At 41.3% G+C, this 18,108-nt stretch overlaps 1 protein-coding gene across 5 annotated transcripts; it reads right to left on the bottom strand.

Moving 5' to 3' along the window:
• Positions 1–918: 918 nt before the first annotated feature.
• On the bottom strand, positions 919–16,874 carry nap1l1 (nucleosome assembly protein 1-like 1). Of its 5 annotated transcripts, XM_022674286.2 has the most exons (16): positions 16,731–16,874; positions 14,294–14,324; positions 13,380–13,468; positions 9,588–9,690; positions 9,249–9,390; positions 8,337–8,429; positions 7,466–7,594; positions 7,274–7,345; positions 7,041–7,180; positions 6,533–6,678; positions 6,428–6,447; positions 5,016–5,138; positions 4,878–4,910; positions 4,749–4,799; positions 4,330–4,362; positions 919–2,220 (listed from the first exon to the last, which is right to left on the bottom strand). In XM_022674286.2, exons 2-15 carry the CDS (start codon positions 14,308–14,310, stop codon positions 4,357–4,359), a joined length of 1,164 nt encoding a protein of 387 aa, XP_022530007.1. In that variant the 5' UTR covers positions 14,311–14,324; positions 16,731–16,874; the 3' UTR covers positions 919–2,220; positions 4,330–4,356. The 5 variants fall into 5 exon arrangements, with proteins under 5 accessions (XP_022530007.1, XP_007239502.1, XP_007239500.1 ...); XM_007239440.4 differs by lacking the exon at positions 4,330–4,362 and having other exon boundaries at positions 8,349–8,429; XM_007239438.4 differs by lacking the exon at positions 4,330–4,362.
• Positions 16,875–18,108: the final 1,234 nt, after the last annotated feature.

Raw genomic sequence — 18,108 nt, forward strand, 5'->3', positions numbered from 1 at the left:
CCTTGATAAAAAAATTAAAACTGGTCCCACAGAACACCCGAACACCACATAAGGGTTAAGGTAAACTCGTTCAATATAGGTTTTTTAGTATGTAGACTCATTAAGCGTTTGAGAAACTAACAGAGGGTGGATTTGTTTGAAAGTTTTGACACGTTTAAGCAGTGTTCTCAAGTCTCACGCCACACATGGTATTTCTCATGCTTGCCAATCCATCAGCTGTATATTATAATGTACTCTCGTTGAGGCAATCAGAATATAGATCGCTCTGTTGTTAGGCAGACCTAGTCAAACAGGGTGGAGTTTCAGCCACTGTGTCAGGCGCAAAGAACTGTCCGATTCAAAAGTTCTGAAACACGTCGGTGAACAACTGAAGGAGAACGACGGCAGTTTGTTGAGACAAACTCGTACAGAGTTGTAGTTTGTTTAAGAAACGTATTCACCGTGGGTTCTTTTTTTAAAGGTAAACAAACGTGTTCAGAGTGGGTGTTTAAGGTGAATTCTTTCAGATGGGAAGTTTGTTATAGTAACAGGTGTATTTAGAGTGAAGGTTTGAGATAAAGGTCTGTGTGGGATTGCTTTTTTTAAACCCGCTCCCGTGTTTTGTCTAATAATAATAATTCTGCAGACAGCAGTTTTTTCCTTTTCCTCACAGACCATGAGGTGCCGCATGTTGCTGCCAGCTGTAAAACTAGAAGTGAACGGTTATAAATTAACAGGAAAACCAAGACTATTCTACCTGTAACTTCAATTCGTTTAATTTAATTACAGTTATAAGTTTCACACTCTGAACAAGTTTGCCTCAAACCAACCTCCACTCTAAACCATGGTTAAGTCGTTTCAGTCAGTGTGGGAGTTGTCCAAAGTCAAATAGATCCATTCACAGAATGGGGAAAAGCGTTAGTGGAACAAACTCAGGTGTCAGATGTTTAACCCATTTATTTCATGAATATACATCCACGTACAGTTATTGAGTACATTAGTATCTGTAGCATGGCATTTCACTTCGACAACAGCTGCAGCATTCACTCACTGTTCAGGCTACAGGGGCTTCTTAGGGTCGACTCCAGAGGGGTGCTATTGCTTTCTGCTGCGTTGGGCTACAAGAGAACAGGCTACCAAAACCTGACTGTACATTTCCACACATTCGCAAAGACACTCACATACAACCCTTCACAGTGACGGGCTTGCAACACAGAGGCTGGATGAACACCAACCAATCAGAATCAAAATCTTGTGACTGGTCCTGCCTGGCTGAACACTCATCACGAGCAACACTTACAGCTGGGCTTAAAACCACCACAAGTGTTAATAAGCATGACAAGTGTTAACTTAGCACTAGTTTTAACCCGGTTAAGAATGATTTAAACTGAACCAATAAAACTTAACCCAGGTTAAACAGGGCAGAACCCCCTCTGTGCTGAAATGCAGGCTAAAACCGAAAAACGTCCTCAGCATACGCCATGAAAAAGTGCTAAAATGAGCTGAATCTCAATTGACCCCCCCCACCCCATTCTCCATTCCCTACATAGTTTTCTACACAGCAGTTAATTGCAATCATGTACCACACCAAGGATCAAAACAAGGAGCTATTTGGGCTAGTTGCAATAAAGGCATTATGTTACAGCCAGAAGTGGGCAGGATCAATTCCTCACAGGCTGGAATGTGATGGGCCAGATTTAATGACCAATTCAGGGCTTGACTCGCAGTAATCTAGCACATGGAATGTTACAACACATCAAGCCCAATTTAAAAAAAAAAAAAAAACACAGGCAGTGCCATCAGGTGAATGGCTACTCTAATTTCGCTGCATCTCACATCCACAGCTGTTGTCCAAGAGCAATACAACAAACGACATCACGAGAACCCAACTAGTTATTTTTAGCAGTGAAGAAACGAGTGTCATGCGTTTGAGGGAGTTTCAGCATTCTAACTATTTTACAGAAAGAAAAATAAACAAACAGAACAGAGGAAAACCGGTCTAGTAAAATACTAAGTGATGAACGAGCCATGGCTCTGGTATAATGAGTCAGTGTTTTTTTTTTTTTTTCTGTAACAAAAACCGTATCTCTTCATCTTCAATTATTTCTACCAAGAAAATACAAAACATTATAATAAGGCGGTAAGGAACTATGTTTCTGAAGCTGTTACAGTGCAGTGGATCCCAACCGCGGTGGAGCTCCATCACTGCTGCTTACACTCTGCTGGGGGGTTGGCATCCTTCTGCAACACACAGACAGTCTTTTAATGTTCCACTTAAACTTCATTAACATTTAATATTAAAATAACATCCTGAAGACATTTTTTTTAAAAAGGTTCACACTTTCTGTAAGACTGATGTCCCCACACACTTTATGGATGTACTAGGAAGTGTTAAGGGTGTTTATTTTCATTGGATGTGTTCAGTCCCATTACTGCATGCTATCTTGTAAACACAGTTGCTATTGTGTTGCATTGGCCCTTTAAGTAGTCAGCTGGGATGTACTAGTGCATCTGCTTAATCGTGCTGAACTTAAACTGTAGCAAAAATATATTACAAATGCTTTTTTTATTTATATGAGTTGGCCCAAAACCCTGGGGTTGAGTTTTAATTGCTGGCCTAAACTCTATATTTAGATTAATTAGTTTTAGTACTATTAGCTTTAATCATTTCCCCTTTGTTTACAGCACAAGTGTTCACAGCTATAAATCAGACTGGTTTAGAGGGACTGTTCTGGTGCAATAATGCCAACAGTTACAACTTTACACTTTTGTTGCTGTAATTGTATTGAGAGGGTAGCATAACAAATTAGTAATTCCTGCTCTGGATTGGTTATCGAAGCGTGGAGAACACTTTTCTACTGCTAGGCTAAACTGTTCCGAGCACATAGGATATTTATTTTTTATTGTATGCACCGTTTAGCATATAACATGTGACCAGACACATTCAATGAAAAATCACAACACCCTGAGAACTTCCTAGTCCTAATTTAGCAAGCGAGCTAATGGAAACTAACCAGGTTAACAAGTCAGTACCAGCACAGAATGGTAAAATATAGCCTTTGTAAAGATTCAGCCCTGCAATGAAAAAAGGCCTTTTACTGCAGCTTTTAACTGCACCATAATAACTCAAATACAAACCAAGCAACAGTCTGTCCTGTTTCCAGGGCTTGAGAATAAAATGCAAGGCAATGTAACCGATTACATAACTCAATGCAGTTTCTGATGGGGAAAATTCTACATTTTGTGTATTTTTTGCCCTAGAACAAGCCAGTTTAGGAGTGGATCAGAACTGCCCAACAGCAGATCAGATCTAAAGTTATTTCAGTTTGGCTTAAACCAGTGTGCTTATCCTGTAACCAAACCAATTCTTTATCCATATATAAGTTTAATAAATAAAAATAAATAAATGTTTATTTCTATTATCTCAAAGTGCATCCAAATTTAAACATCCATTCACATGTGGTCAGGTGACTAGTATCTGGACAGAGTCATCAGAGTCTCTTGCAAGTCAGACTGAAATTTGATAACTGTGTGGGAGTGAACACAAATCCACTGGTTATACTGTAACCAGTATAGTGTAAAAAAAAAAAAAAAGGGGCAAAAAGAAAAAGATGGCAGCAGTCTCCAAACTAATCATTTTTTACACAGTCACTCCTCATGATTGATTCTCACAGATACAGATCACCTGACCAGCAATGGACTTCAGGGGAGGAGATTCTTAGAACTGGGAGTTGATTGAGATACACTGGGAGGAGTTTTGGAGTCAAGCGTTTGCACTGTTGTATTGTTCAAAGGTGTTTGCTTAATGAGATTTGTACTTGTGAGTCTTGTGTTTACACTGTGTATTGTCTGTTTGGTCTAAACCAGATATAATGTGACCAGTGTGTAAATAGGGTCTAGGGCCACTAGGACACGCGCGCACACACCCCTCCTCAGACACCCACACACCCACCCCCGTGCACATACCTCCAGTCAGATTCATTGATTATCAGACTGGTATAGATGGGACAGATGGTACAATAATGAACACTCCAACAGGACAAACAGTGGTCTTTACCATGACAGGTCAGTGCTGGAGGCATGGTCCAGCAGTGACAGTCATGGTGGGGGAGGGCGGGGGGGGGGGGGGTTACTCAGCAGATTCAACATACAGAAGAGATACAAACGCAGATGCAAACCCACTAATGTTATAGAGAAACACCACAACAGCCAGCTAATGTTAGTGTACAGTGCAGGGAGGGGCAGGGTGATGCAGGGAGGGGAGGGGGGTGGTTAAACAGAGCTGGGGTAGGATGTAAGGGGTGAAGGGGGTGGGGCTATTAAAGCTGTATAGCCACAAGCGTTACCTACCAGGACTGGGTTATTTCTACACACCATTTACACCTAGTGAGGAGAAATTTAGAGACAGGCTCACACCATGCCAGACCGACTGCAGATCACATCAATAATCAATCAGAGAGACTGGCAGGAGGAGAAGAGTGGCACAGTGCCAAAAACTATGCTAACCACCCTGTCCCCCAGGCCAGCTATGATTAGTCCAATGACTCAATAGCATGTTGATTTTAGAGCAAAACAAAAAGCAGAAAGAAAGATGCAGCATGCAGCCTTAAGAACTTGTCAGAAGAATGTCAGAAGACCCAAATCTAGCAGAGTATAGTCAGCATAAACAGAATATAACCCACACCCCTGAGCCAAACTCTGCCACTGATCCACTGCTCAGTATTTATTCTGTATGTTGAAATCAATCTGAAACAAGACTGGATTCGTACCTTGGGATCATAGCTCGGATCGTTTTCCTCATCCGCCTCCTCCTCTCCCTCCTAGAACACAAAATAAATTACAGCAGTCCCAAAGAACACAGGGAGGACAATTTTAAAACATCTGGCTACTTAACTCACCTCATCATCAGCCTCCTCACCCTCTTCATCATACTGGGGGAAAATATAAATAATAAATAAATAAAACTCCAACATCAACTCACACTTAATCACACTTTCAAGATCAGCTCCCCCCTCACAAAACTGTCTTTCACTCACATCATCGTCGTCATCCTCAATGGCCTCTCCAGTGAAGTAGAGGACAGCTCGGGGGACGATGCGCTCGCGAATGAAGTGACCAATCTCAAAATCCGCTGCCAGAACTGCCTCGGAGTCCTCATCCTGTTAACACATTCAAGTTACTGTACACAGACACGGGCCAGTTACTTGACCAATAAACCAATATCCTATTTTTTTAAACCACATTGAGATACACAACGTTTCTGTAAAGCTGCTTAGTGACAACACCAGTTGCAAAAACCGCTACACAAATAAATTTGATTTGCTTTGATTTGATACACTGCCTGGCCAAACAAAAAAAAAGCCAGTAGAAAAAGTTTCCTGTTGGATGCTTCAGCTGCTATCAAGTTTTTTTTTTTTTTTAACCCTAACTGATTCAGGGAGTAGCTTTACATTTGTTGAACCACTACACAAACATATCCTGTGTTGTGGAAAAGGATAAACTTTACATGCATCTAGCAGCAAATATTTACGGAGATCGCTGCATCGGTTAAAAATTGACAAACCTGCTAATTTAAGTTCAATACTGACACTTTATTAGCAAGAAAAATAACATTTGTGCAGTAACATTAACCATTTTGTAAAAGTCTTATTGTACTAGTCTCAGCTCAGCTATAATTGGTTAATAGGCAGAGCTATGTGCCAAAGTTGCTGCAGTTGATCATGTTCAGCAACAGTATTTGCTAGAAGAATGAGGTCAGCTGACTAATTATACTGAATATAGACCAGGTTATTCCATCAATGGTTTTTTTTTCCTTCCCTCATGGCCCGTACATATTCCAAGATGACAGTTTCAGGCTTCATGGGGCTGGAATTGTGAAAGAGGGGTCAGGGAGCATGAGATCATTTTTACAGATGGACTGGCCACCACAGAGTCCAGATCTGAACCACACTAAGAATCTTTGGAATGTGCTGGAGAAGACTTTGTCCAGTGCTCCAAATCCCCCCATTTATACAAAATGAGAATAAGTATGCAACTTTGGACCAAAAATTGCTGAAGCTTGTGGAAACGATGGCACATTAAATGAGGGACTTAATCAAAGCTAAAGGCGCTCCAACCAAACAGTGTGCGTAACTTTTTTGGCTTGCAAGTGTGTATGTATGTATGTATGTGTGTGTGTATATATATATATATATATATATATATATATATATATATATATATATATATATATATATATATATATATATAAAAACATAGCAGCTGTAACACGTACATTTCTGTATGAACATTAATATACATAGGCATTTAGAGCAATTTTCAAAAGATCACTGAAAACCTGACAAAGCTCCTACTCATCCTGCAATCAGTTAATTTCTAAAAACTAAGATGAACGATATTTTGGTTTATGATCCGTTCCAACCAATTCTGCATCAGTCAGGAAACTCACCAGCTCTCCGCTTTCTGGTACTGAAAGAGAACAGAAAAACGGGTTATTGAGAGTGTGCTCAACAGTGTGTAAAGAAAAGTGGCTGTATGGGATCTGAGCACAAACCTTCAGGAGGAGTGAAGAAGTTGAAGAAGGAGTCGTTGGGGACAGTTTTCGTAACTGTTCGGACGGTACCACGACCCTTGTGCTTCTGCTTCTTTTTGATGGTTTTCAATGTGACGTTTTTCCCTTTGGTCCAGTCAATCGTACACCTGAATACAGGAAACTGGAATCAGTGCCGCCACCACATTCACAGCGCAACATAAATAATACAGCAGCTACACTGACACTTGTCCAATACTGTTGCATTATTACTACGGTGGCGTTAAAAAAAAAAAAAAAAAAAAAAAAAAAAAAAAAAAAAGAGCTAACAAGGGCCGCAGTGTGATCATCCACTAAAACTTATGAACACACAAGACTCAACACTTGCTCATGCACCTGCTGTAGTAGACCCTTTTTAACACTGATCTCATTGCAGAACACGTTCATGAATTTCCTGCCCAGTGTTTGAAAGCAATGTTAGCCTAGCATTTCCCCAATATAAACTAATGAAGTCAAATACTAGCTCTCCTACCCTGTGCAGCCCATAATCTCTGGCCCGTCGAAGGAGAATGGGTCAGACTCATCTGGCTCAGACCTCATCTTATAGGTTTTGGTCAGAACTGTGTTTGTGAAGAAGTCATTGGGCTCAAAGTGGAATTCTAATGTGAAGCTCTGAGGAGGAAAAAAAATAAATCTGGTTTTAAAAAGCATGAATATGAAAAGCATTTTTTGTATTTATTTTTTTTTTAGTTATGAATATCATACCATCGGCTGTCCTGCATCAGAGAACTTTACTTTGATGTCCTGTAGGTGTTTGAGGATTGGTTCGTCGTGTTCCTGCAGGAAGGGGATATAGCTGGATTACAGCACCACTAGGGGGCACCACAACATTCCCTCCACACACAGCTGTAAACACCCAGTCTGTGACCCAATTTCTCCCACACACGCACACACTACCTGCAGCATTTCACTGAGCAGGTCCACGTTCTTAAACACAGTGAGCCAGAATTCAGGGATTCCTTTGGGGTCTTCCTTCTCCTCATCCTTCTTTTCCTCCTCAAGCTTCGCCTTCTCCTTCATCTCCTCCTGACACACAGTTTACAATGAAACACTTGTTAGTGCAGTGATAACTGAGGGACATTCTCAGAGCGGATCCAGTGCAACTCTGCTGATTTGTGCACATTTTATGATTGGGGTTCTGACCATTTAAAGCCCCTTCCACTTCCCATTTCATTTTTTTTCTGCACTTTCACAGGTTATGACCATGCACCCTCACCTCTTATAAACCTCATTCTTAAAAGGTAAAACAGTTCCACAAACCCTGCAGCATGCTTCAGCCCTGACAACTTATCAAAACAGGTCTCTTCACTCACCACATCACTCCTGAGAGGCACCTGATCAGACTGAGCGCAGTGATTCACTAAATAAACATATAATTTACAATAATCTGACACAGCCTCAGTGAATGGCAGAGGCACAGAACGGACGGGACAAAAAGATATTGCAATATATTGTATTGTTTGAGATACATTAATAGGTGGCTTCAAATATGGATAAATTTACTGGTCCTCTAAACTTAGATGTTAGACTTATTACTGTTTCATTAATCCACATGGTATCACATAAAAACCAATATAGCCATAATTCCTGGTATTTGTTACTGAAAAGGGGAAAAATGCTGTGAAATCACGTAAACAATCGTTGTGACAGTAGTAAACAACCCTTGACAATAACTATCGTAAGATGCCCTGTTTTTCCCACCCATACTGTACCCTGGGCATACTAATAACAGTCCGGTACTGAGCATGCAGTTAATGCTCACCTGTACCTGCTTACTTACTGTCAGCTCTTCCTCTTCCTCCTGCTTCCACTCACACTCCTCATCTGTTGGCTCATACACCGCTTTGATGATGTCACTGCGCTGTAAACACAGTGACACATTAGGTACATCCCTGCAAATGTATTCTTATGTAAATGCTTTTGACATGCCTGTGTTCGCACCATGTTAAACCTAATAAAAATGCAATCAGAATTTCTCAAATCTAACACTGCTTTGCAACACTAATCTTTAATTGACTCTGCACCCAGGACTTAATGAAAGTGGAAAGAATGTGCTATGTGGAAGCAGTTGCATTACAAAATGAACCAACCACACAACCTGCACGCAGATCTGGGCATGGCTAGCTTCAATTCCTGGCGTGGACTGTACCTGAACCCACGTAAAGGGAGGATGATAACACCAATTTTAGGAGGATCTGGGATGAGTACTCCAGAACACTCCCAGAAAATGGCTTTTAAATTTGACTAAACATACCAGCCCTGAAGGTCCCCCTGAAAGCTTCCCCAGGTGCAGAGGAAGAAGGAAAAGGATGGGGGAAAGCAGCTGTTAGCTAACAGACTGTAATGCTAACATGGCTAACACTAGCTAGTGTGTTTGGCTACGCTGTCCCAAACATCAGTCTGCAGAGCTTCTAGCTGAGATTAAGTCTTACTGACTGCCTGCCAAAGCGGTACAATTGTTAGCAACTGTATGGTATAAAAGGTACATCAAAAATGCATTTCGAATTTAGAACCAAATGAGTTTAACAGATTAACTAATTCATTTTAATATCAGTATATCCCAACTGTCCACCACTCTGCAACCTACAAAACTACAATTCCCATCTCGGTCTGAGAGCTAGTCTTAGCCATTCTCTGAGAAGCAGAATAGACTGCAACAGGAAGTAGTCAGCGGTCTCACCTTGTCAAACAGAGGCTGGTACAGAGCCGCATACTTCCTTTCCAGCTCGTGAACTTCTTCGTAAAACTTTGCTTCGATGTGAGCACATTTCACCTGCAGGTTCTTCAGCGCATTTACACGTCGCTTCACTACCTTTGGTAAACTGGACAGGAAACAGACATGGGTTACAAATAAACCTTACACAATAACAATACATGTTTAATATGATTACTCAAGTCATAAAAAAAAAAAATACAAAAACACTTAAACAGCAACAAACACAAGCACCACCTAGGACATAAAGTAAAAGGTGGGAAGTAGGAAATGCCCGTTTCTGTCTTAAGACACAAGTGTTCTCACCTCTCCATGTACCCGGAAGGGGAACCCACCAGTCCGTCCAGCCTCTCCTGCAGAGCTGCCAAGATCTGAGGATTCTGCATCATCTGCACAGTCAGCTGCCTCGCTAAACACAGACACAAGCTTAGTTATACACTAAACACCTCTAAATAAACAAATACACTACAGGAAGGGTAGGAGGTGCTCTAATATGCTCATATAATACACATGCTCATTCTGACACTACAGAAAGTGATGGGGCTATGGGGGTCACTGCTGCACTTGCGGCTTTCCCTAACTGGGGAGTACTGCATTATTGAATGCTAGCATGTTGTAGTGCATGTGCATGCGTGCACAGCCAGTAAGCTGTTACTTTACACTGATAAGGTCAATGAGGTCATTAGCCAATATCAAATATCCCTCCCCCCCACCACTTTGATGACTGAGCAGAACAGTAGGTGTGTGAGGAATCAAAAAACTGCAGTTTGATCTTCACTTTCTTACCCAATCTAAAAATAGCTCAGTCTAAAATTGGAAGATTCAGATGATGCAAATTTTAAAGCTTCAGAAAAACCTAGACCCCTTAAGCCTTGTCCAAAAATCAGCAGCCACAAGCTCCTCTAAGCAGCTGCTAAGCACTCTGAACATTACTATAACTGATGCTCTCCTCCTGCTCTGTACCAACTGTATTTTAAGAGCCATTTCCGCAGCATACAGGTGCTGGTCAACGAATTAGAATAATTTGAAGTAGTGCAATCATGAAATTCTTTGAATGCATTTTTTTGTGCAGAAAGCAAATCAGGTGTTCACCGCACCTGTCCTACTCGTTAGACTAATCACAGAACTCGTTACCTGGAAAAAAAATTGCTCAGCTGAGCTTTCCAAAAGGCCCATTTAGGCCATTTAACTGTGACACTTGTTTTATTGAATTAGAATAATGGAGAAACCGTTTCATTGAATTAGAATAAATGCTCGAATTTTTGTTTTCTGTGAAGAGTGTTCACTGTGCAGTATAAAGTCAGGGTTGAGTAGAATTTCTAAGTTGTAAAATCAATCATGGGTAAGCAGCGCGACCTCTCAACCGGAATAGTGCCTCAAATTCAAGCCCTTCGCCAACAAGGTTAGACCCAAACTAAAATTGCTGAGCAGCTCGGCATCAGCCAGTCTTCCTTCTGCAAAGCTCTCAAGAAAAACTGCAGCAAGCGCACCAACTGTTCCGGCGTCCGAAAAACTTCTGCTCGCGACAACAAGCAGCTGAGAAAGATGAGAAAGCAACCGGTTCAAGTCCACTTCCGAGCTCACCGACTTGCGGAACAAGCAACCGGCGCTGACGTCTCCAGATCAACCACTTACCGTCGTCTGCGCGAACTCGGCTTCAAATCTCGCGTTCCAGCAGTAAAACCGATGCTGAACAAGAAACAAATGGAGTGCTGAAGACTGGCAGAAAGTGGTCTTCAGTGACGAATCACGCTTCTGCATCTCCTTCGGTGACCAAGGTCCTCGTGTCTGGCGTCGTGGTGGCGAAACCTACAACCACGAGTGCGTGAAAAGATCCGTCAAGTTTCCCCAGAGCGTTATGGTCTGGGGATGCATGTCCGCTCGAGGTGTAGGGAAACTCTGCTTCCTCAAGAAGACTGTCAATGCTGCCGTATATCAAGATGTTCTGGAAACGTTCCTGATTCCGACTGTTGAGGAACAGTTCGGCGAAGAAGACTTCATATTTCAACAGGATCTTGCACCGGCTCATGCGGCAAAGTCGACCAAAGATTGGTTCACTAAAAAACAGCTTGAAGTTTTGGCATGGCCGGCCAACTCGCCTGACCTCAATGTCATTGAAAACCTTTGGGCCATCGTCAAGCGGAAAATTCGCGACAGAAAGCCTACTACGCTGGACCAACTGAAGCAGAACATCGCCACTGCCTGGGAAGCTGAGAGTGCAGAAACTTGCGACAAGCTGGTCAAATCGATGCCGCGGAGACTTCAGGCAGTCATACAAGCCAAGGGGACAGCCACAAAATACTGAGAAAGTGATGATTGTAATTAAAATAAAAATTATTCTAATTCAATGAAACGGTTTCTCCATTATTCTAATTCAATAAAACAACAGTGTCACAGTTAAATGGCCTAAATGGGCCTTTTGGAAAGCTCAGCTGAGCAAATTTTTTTCCAGGTTCTGTGATTAGTCTAACGAGTAGGACAGGTGCGGTGAACACCTGATTTGCTTTCTGCACAAAAAATGCATTCAAAGAATTTCATGATAGCACTATTTCAAATTATTCTAATTCGTTGACCAGCACCTGTATATAGGCCATAGGAAATTAAAGTTCATGATTTCTGCAGGGTGGAGAACACTGACTGAATGACATAACTTTCCTAATACCAACAAACATCCTTTTGGGATTTTTTCAGACAAAATTATTCAACCCCAGTGACGTACATAAGTACAACTTCCTTTGGCAGTAACAGCGTCCTTCAGATGTGCAACATAGCTTGACAAGCTTTTTGCCGCGATTAATAGGTATCGTGGCACATCCCTCATTAGTAAAGGCCTTAAGTGCATTGACGCATGTTGTAACTGTCTTCTTTAAATCTAGTCATAGTTCTTGCACAGAAGCCTTTATCTGGCAGCATGTGTCCAAACAAGGACATTTGTTAGAAAATTAAAAAAATACTGTGAAATTCACATGGTTATTATTAAGTCTTTATTTGATCTGATTGTAAACAACAAATATAAATGAACTTGCTAACTAGTGAGATTATTTATTATATTTAAGTGGTGTCAATCGCTTAAAAAATTTAATCCGTTTAATCACAACAAAATGCTGCGATTAAATTGCACGTTTTTATTCATTCTTTCATAAAAATGCAATTATAGGTGTATTTGTGGTGTCAATTTTAATAGTAAATTTAATAATAGTAAATAATTGTATGTTTGAGTGGCGATAAAGCCAATGTAGGGTGCTGGAATAAAGAATGCATGATAAATTAGATTGTAAAAATCTCTGCTTGGATGTGAGATTTCCAAATTTGAACTTACTTTGATGAGAAGAAAAAAAATCTCAGGAACGAGGAGCAGGGAAAGTGGAATAGTGTGTGTGTGAGAGAAAAAGCTCTATGACCAGGACTAAGCTAGAAGTTCAGAGCGCACCGTTCAATCATTCAGCCAGACAACAGTTCAGTGCATTGGGCGGGGCAGATTACAGCAGAAGCAGGAGTCAAATTTGGTGCCTTAATTAACTTGCGTTTAAAATATAGTGACGCAGTAACAATACAAAAAAAAAATAATAATAAAAAAAATTCACGATTGGGTTAACACCTAGGTATAAACCCTGCGGTTCGATACCTTTTAGGTACAGTTAGTGGAAAAAAATATTTGTTCTTAATTAAGTGCCACAATCAGGCTCATTGTTTGTTCCAACAAGATCCAAAAGATGGAGCCTATGATTAGAGTAGGAAAGAACCCTGGTTTGAAAAATGTAATAAGAGTACTCCAGCCCAATATCAACATTCCATGCCAAAAAACAAAACATGGTTATGATGAAGATTCATTATTATTAAATGGAGAAAATAGAGGCTACACAGAATGCCCAGCCTTTTTTTTCACCAACCGTACCACTTCAAAATAATTTGTTTCTCTGATTGAACCATTTATAGGTATATGTTGAGTAAAATGTTCATGTAGATTTTTTTGTATCACTTAATGTTGAATATAAAACTACATTTGCATTGAAAAGGTAAGGACATTTTTAAAGGGATCTTTGAAAGGATTTGCTGCAATTGGACAATGTGCAAGGTCAGCAGGTAAGCAGACAGTACCTTTACTGTTGACATCCTCCCCGGTCTCCTCCTCCTCCACCTCCTCAACATCTTCCATATCAGCTGGGTCCAGCTCAGCCTGCTCTTTACTGAAACAAAAATTAAAATAATTCATTATTTTAAAAAAATGTCCTAAAACTTGATAGCTCATTTGCCTCTGCTTTACAGAAACCGAAACCAGAGGCAGAGCCAGACTATACTACTATCTGGTAGACCCACCACCTCAGACTGAATTCAGAATTCACAGCACATTTTAAAAAACCTGAGAGGAATTTCCCACCAGTAAACCCAGTCAGTCCAGTAAGTAAAGTCCCAACTGTACAAGTTCATGTAGGTTCCGCAATTCAACTACTATGTAATGTAAATGGTCTTCCCCACAAGGCTGGTCCATCACTTCAAAACCTTCTTGCACTATAGCACAAGTTTATAAGCCGTATTTCTGGCACAGACAATTAAGAGTCCAGATCACTACCATTCTGTCACATTTCCATCAGTCCTGGTTTATTTTAATATACTGCTTTTATCTTCACTGCAATCTATTTTTACTTTCTTTCTGGTGTATTCTTGTCTCTGATATGCTTCTCCAACAGTTTTCTTCTAGGATTCTCACACTCACACCCGTGTGTGTTTTTGGGTTAGCAGCAGGTGGACAGGGCCTGGCTGCGAGGCAGATGCACAACAGAGGTGGGCAAATAAGCTTTGGCACTAACTTCACATTGATAAAGGAACTACCCAATACCCACCAAATATCACCCTGGCACCCACCCCTCATTACCTGCTGTGCCTTTTTCAGTACCTACTGTCAATTTAGTATCCATTATGATTTATTTAGCATCTATGATAAATTATTTACAATATCCTGACGTGCAGCTCTAAGCTGAGGCATGCTGGGAATAGAAAGAAGCGGTACTTACTTGTCGAGATCGGCCATGTCTGTTTTTATTCCTGAGGAGAGAGAGAGAGAAAAAAGATTTTGGATCAGACATGACAGACAGTAAGTGTTTAAAGAGACTAGTCACTCTGGGCAGCAATTAGGCGACATTAGGTGCGCTTTCAGTCCGTTCCCAAACTACTTCTAGATCGGTTGTGATTGCAATAAGAAAACAATAAGACCTTGAATAAATTCAACTATCAGCTGTACTGGACAGGTTTAAGCTGGCATATCAGCACTCTTACCAATAAGAAGGGAGACATTCAAATGATTTTTATATTTTTATATAATCGCAGAAAATGTAAACAATCTACTGCACTACGTGTGTGGGGGGGGATGCATCTTCATCCATCTTTGACCAATGTCAAAGCAGCCAGTGAGGACCTTTTGTATTGTGTTTTTTCAGATGAGTAAGCTGTAATCTATAGTGGAGGGGTCCCATCACAGGCCAGGCTCTTTTGTGGAGCGCTATAATAACGTCATTCTACTGAAAGAGTTTTTAAGAGCTGAACTTTGCAAAATCCACCAGCGGCAAGGCACACAGACAGAGGCACACAGACAGAGGCACACAGACAGAGGCACACAGACAGAGGCACACAGACAGAGGCACACAGACAGAGGCACACAGACAGAGGCACACAGACAGAGGCACACAGACAGAGGCACACAGACAATACATGATACTTGCCCTCCAGGTCTCCTTACACACTTAACTATAAATCTGAGAGGTGAACGTTATTACTGCAGTTTAATATCTGAATCCTGTTTAAATGTCATTGTTGAATGGCAAAACAAATCCAGAAAAAAAATAAGCACCAGAATTATCTGCACCTTCTCCATAACTAACATGCCAGACCAAAGGTAGAGGACCTTAAATTACATTTCTGCCTTTTACTGCAAGTTTTAGAAAACAGTTACTCATAGTAATAACCTGTTGTGGATCTTATTTCTTACTTGTCTTCGTCAGAGTTGGCATACTCTGAAACTGTTATTTGTATAAGCTATATTAGTTATACTTATTTCTCACAGCAAATAAACTAAATAATAAACTGTAAATATGTTAAACCTGAACACCAAAAGCTGAGACCTTAGGTTTAGGAGCTGCTGTTGGGATCTTGATAGACAAACTGACACTGCATAAGATCTAAAAGCAACACAGCTCTATTCACTGAACTTTACTGAGTTCTTCCCCTTTAGCCTCCACAGAACCAAGCCAGGCCACGTGGACATCTTTAACGCCCCCACCACCACTAAACATTACCAAAGAATCCATCATTATATTTGGGTAGAATGTTTTGCTTACATTCTGAGACTAAAGCAAAGCCTATGCTTATTTTACACTGGTAATACATGGAACACATTACAAAACTAAACTCAGACTAAATCATAATCATAGAATCCAGACCTATGTATTAAGACCGTAGTGAGTGAAAACCCTCCTTTTACCACAGATATGCAAATGAGATTAGTTGCTGCCTACATTTAAAAAGCTGTGATGGATCAGAGCAGAACTGCAGCACAAAAGCCCAGCTTGTTTTCTGTGACCTCACAAATACACTCCATTCAAAACGAAAATGTTTCTCTTTCAAACATGTAGCTACAGATTTAAAATTAAACAGTAATACAGATGACCTCACAGCAGCCCACTCAGACACAGTAGCTACCACACTATTTTGGACCGCATGGGCATTAGTGGGCCTAACTGGCAAAAAGCAGGGCAACGTTTTATGACTGGACTATAACCGTCATTACTTTATTACTACTTTAACTCTTAGCAGCTCTAATTTCCCCATCACCACCACCTCCAAAGAGTGAGAGCAACCGCTGCCCCCTCGCCAAGACCGGCCGCGGCTCCACGTGTTTCCCCGGATGAGCCCGTTAGCACTGAGGCTAACCCCTTAACCCGGAGGGGGGACGGATTAAAACCAACAGCGAGAACTGCCGGTACCTGCCACTGTGGACCTACATTTCTCCGGTTGGGGGGTGTTTTACAGCTCCTTGTCGGCCCTACGAGCAGCAGGGGAGTTATTGTGAGTGATGTGGAGGAGCAGATTAAAGCAGCGACCCCGCGGTGTGTCTGAGGTAAAATAAAGATTTTCAGCTCTGTTACTCTCCTCAGCTCCAACACCGCGCCCGGTCGCCGCGGGAAGGACAAGAAACGGGGGGAGGAACAACCAGACAGGCGACACAGCCATAAATGCCCACAGCCCGCCTCACTAACACAACATCTAACCCGTATCTTACACCCGCGGGAACTCATTCCCTTACTTTCCGCGATACAGCCGCCTCTCCCCGCCCGCGTGTGGGCCGCGCTTCGTTAGCTTAGCATCACCATCAAACACATTCCCCCGCGGCTGCCATCGAGAGAACACGCAGTTCAGTGAGCCACGGCGAGCTCACCTGCTGCTGATCCGGTGTACCGGCGGGTGCGGGAGACTCTGTAGGCGGAGATGAAGCGGTCTGAGGCGGGACTGTGAGGCCGGGACTCGGAGACTCTGCCTCAGCCTGCTGGATCTGCGTGTCTCTCTCGCGCCGCTCTGATGGCGGTAAAAAAGGGAGCGCGCTCCCGCCGCGCGCGCTCATATAGCGTCATCACGCAGGGCGGCAGTCACCGGGGTAACGCCGAGCCAATGGGGGAGGCGACCGGTCGATGTTCCCGCCTTTCCCGCCATGTTGTTTCTGAGGAGAAAGTTGTTAAAAATGGGGTTTTCTGAACTATGAGACAGAAAGTAATGCCATTTCAGACTGATAGTCAGGGGTAAATTACTCAAATACTCACTCAGAGGAATCAAATGTTGGAGAAATAACACTTTATCACTGTATATTAAGATTTAAGCTTATAAAAAGGCCAATAATCTGAAACATTGTAGCTAGTCTCTACACTGAATATATAAAACTACATACCAGTCTTAATTCATTGTAACCACACCCCCTATATTTACATAAACCCCGCCCGCTGTAGAAAGCCACAGGTAGTCAAGGACTACACTTACTTCAGGAGAATAATGTTTGTGGTGAGTAGCTGACCACATGTCACACGTTGAGGCTAAAGTAAAATACGCTGTCAAGTAAGAATAATAAATAGAATATAAGATAATTGCATTGATTTTGTTGTGCTATATGGGTCATGTGAGTTGTAGTTATGAAATGTGGGTTATGTAGTAAATGTTTTACTTGAAGGTTAAAGAACAGGCTGATAAAATGGTTTGTGTTGATGGTTTCTGGCCTAATAGTAAACGTAAAGGCAAAATAAAACCAGTTTACAGGTTTGTAGGTATAATTTAGCATGTAAATGAAATCCAGATTACTACTTAATGTACTAAAACTCTACTGTATTGTTTTCACTTTGACTCATGTGAGGTTTCTCCTCCACTGCTTCAAACACGGGGAACCAACATCTGACCACAACCAAACTGTAAAACATCTCCTTAAGACTATTTTATTGTTTAGAAACAAACTAATAAATTGACCTGTGCCAAACTTTCAGAATGTTTTAAAGATATATTGCATTTTTTTATTATTAGCTGTATTTTAGCACCAATTCTTTTTTTCACTTCTGTTTACGAGACTCCACTTGAGCAAAGGTGTAAAATATACTACTGAACAAGAGTTTTTCTGTTTTACTCCTCATATTAGATTTAGATAAATACAAGTCAGTATACAGTTTCTGCACTTTAAGTTAGACTTTTACATAGATATATACACACACTGACCATAAACATTAGAAAGGTGGTGCTATAACTGGGTGCAGTAATAATAATGATCCCCAATATTATATCCTCTAACTTAACCCCAGGA

This window comes from Astyanax mexicanus, chromosome 2 (assembly GCF_023375975.1).
Source record: "Astyanax mexicanus isolate ESR-SI-001 chromosome 2, AstMex3_surface, whole genome shotgun sequence".
Taxonomy (NCBI): domain Eukaryota; kingdom Metazoa; phylum Chordata; class Actinopteri; order Characiformes; family Acestrorhamphidae; genus Astyanax; species Astyanax mexicanus.

Excerpts from the sequence above, each read along its gene's own strand:
- nap1l1 (XM_007239438.4), bottom strand. Across the intron at positions 5,139-6,427 it reads TACCAGAAAGCGGAGAGCTG|GATGAGGACTCCGAGGCAGT; the intron begins GTGAGTTTCCTG and ends ATGTGTTAACAG. Across the intron at positions 4,800-4,877 it reads GTGAGGAGGCTGATGATGAG|GAGGGAGAGGAGGAGGCGGA; the intron begins GTGAGTTAAGTA and ends TTTGTGTTCTAG.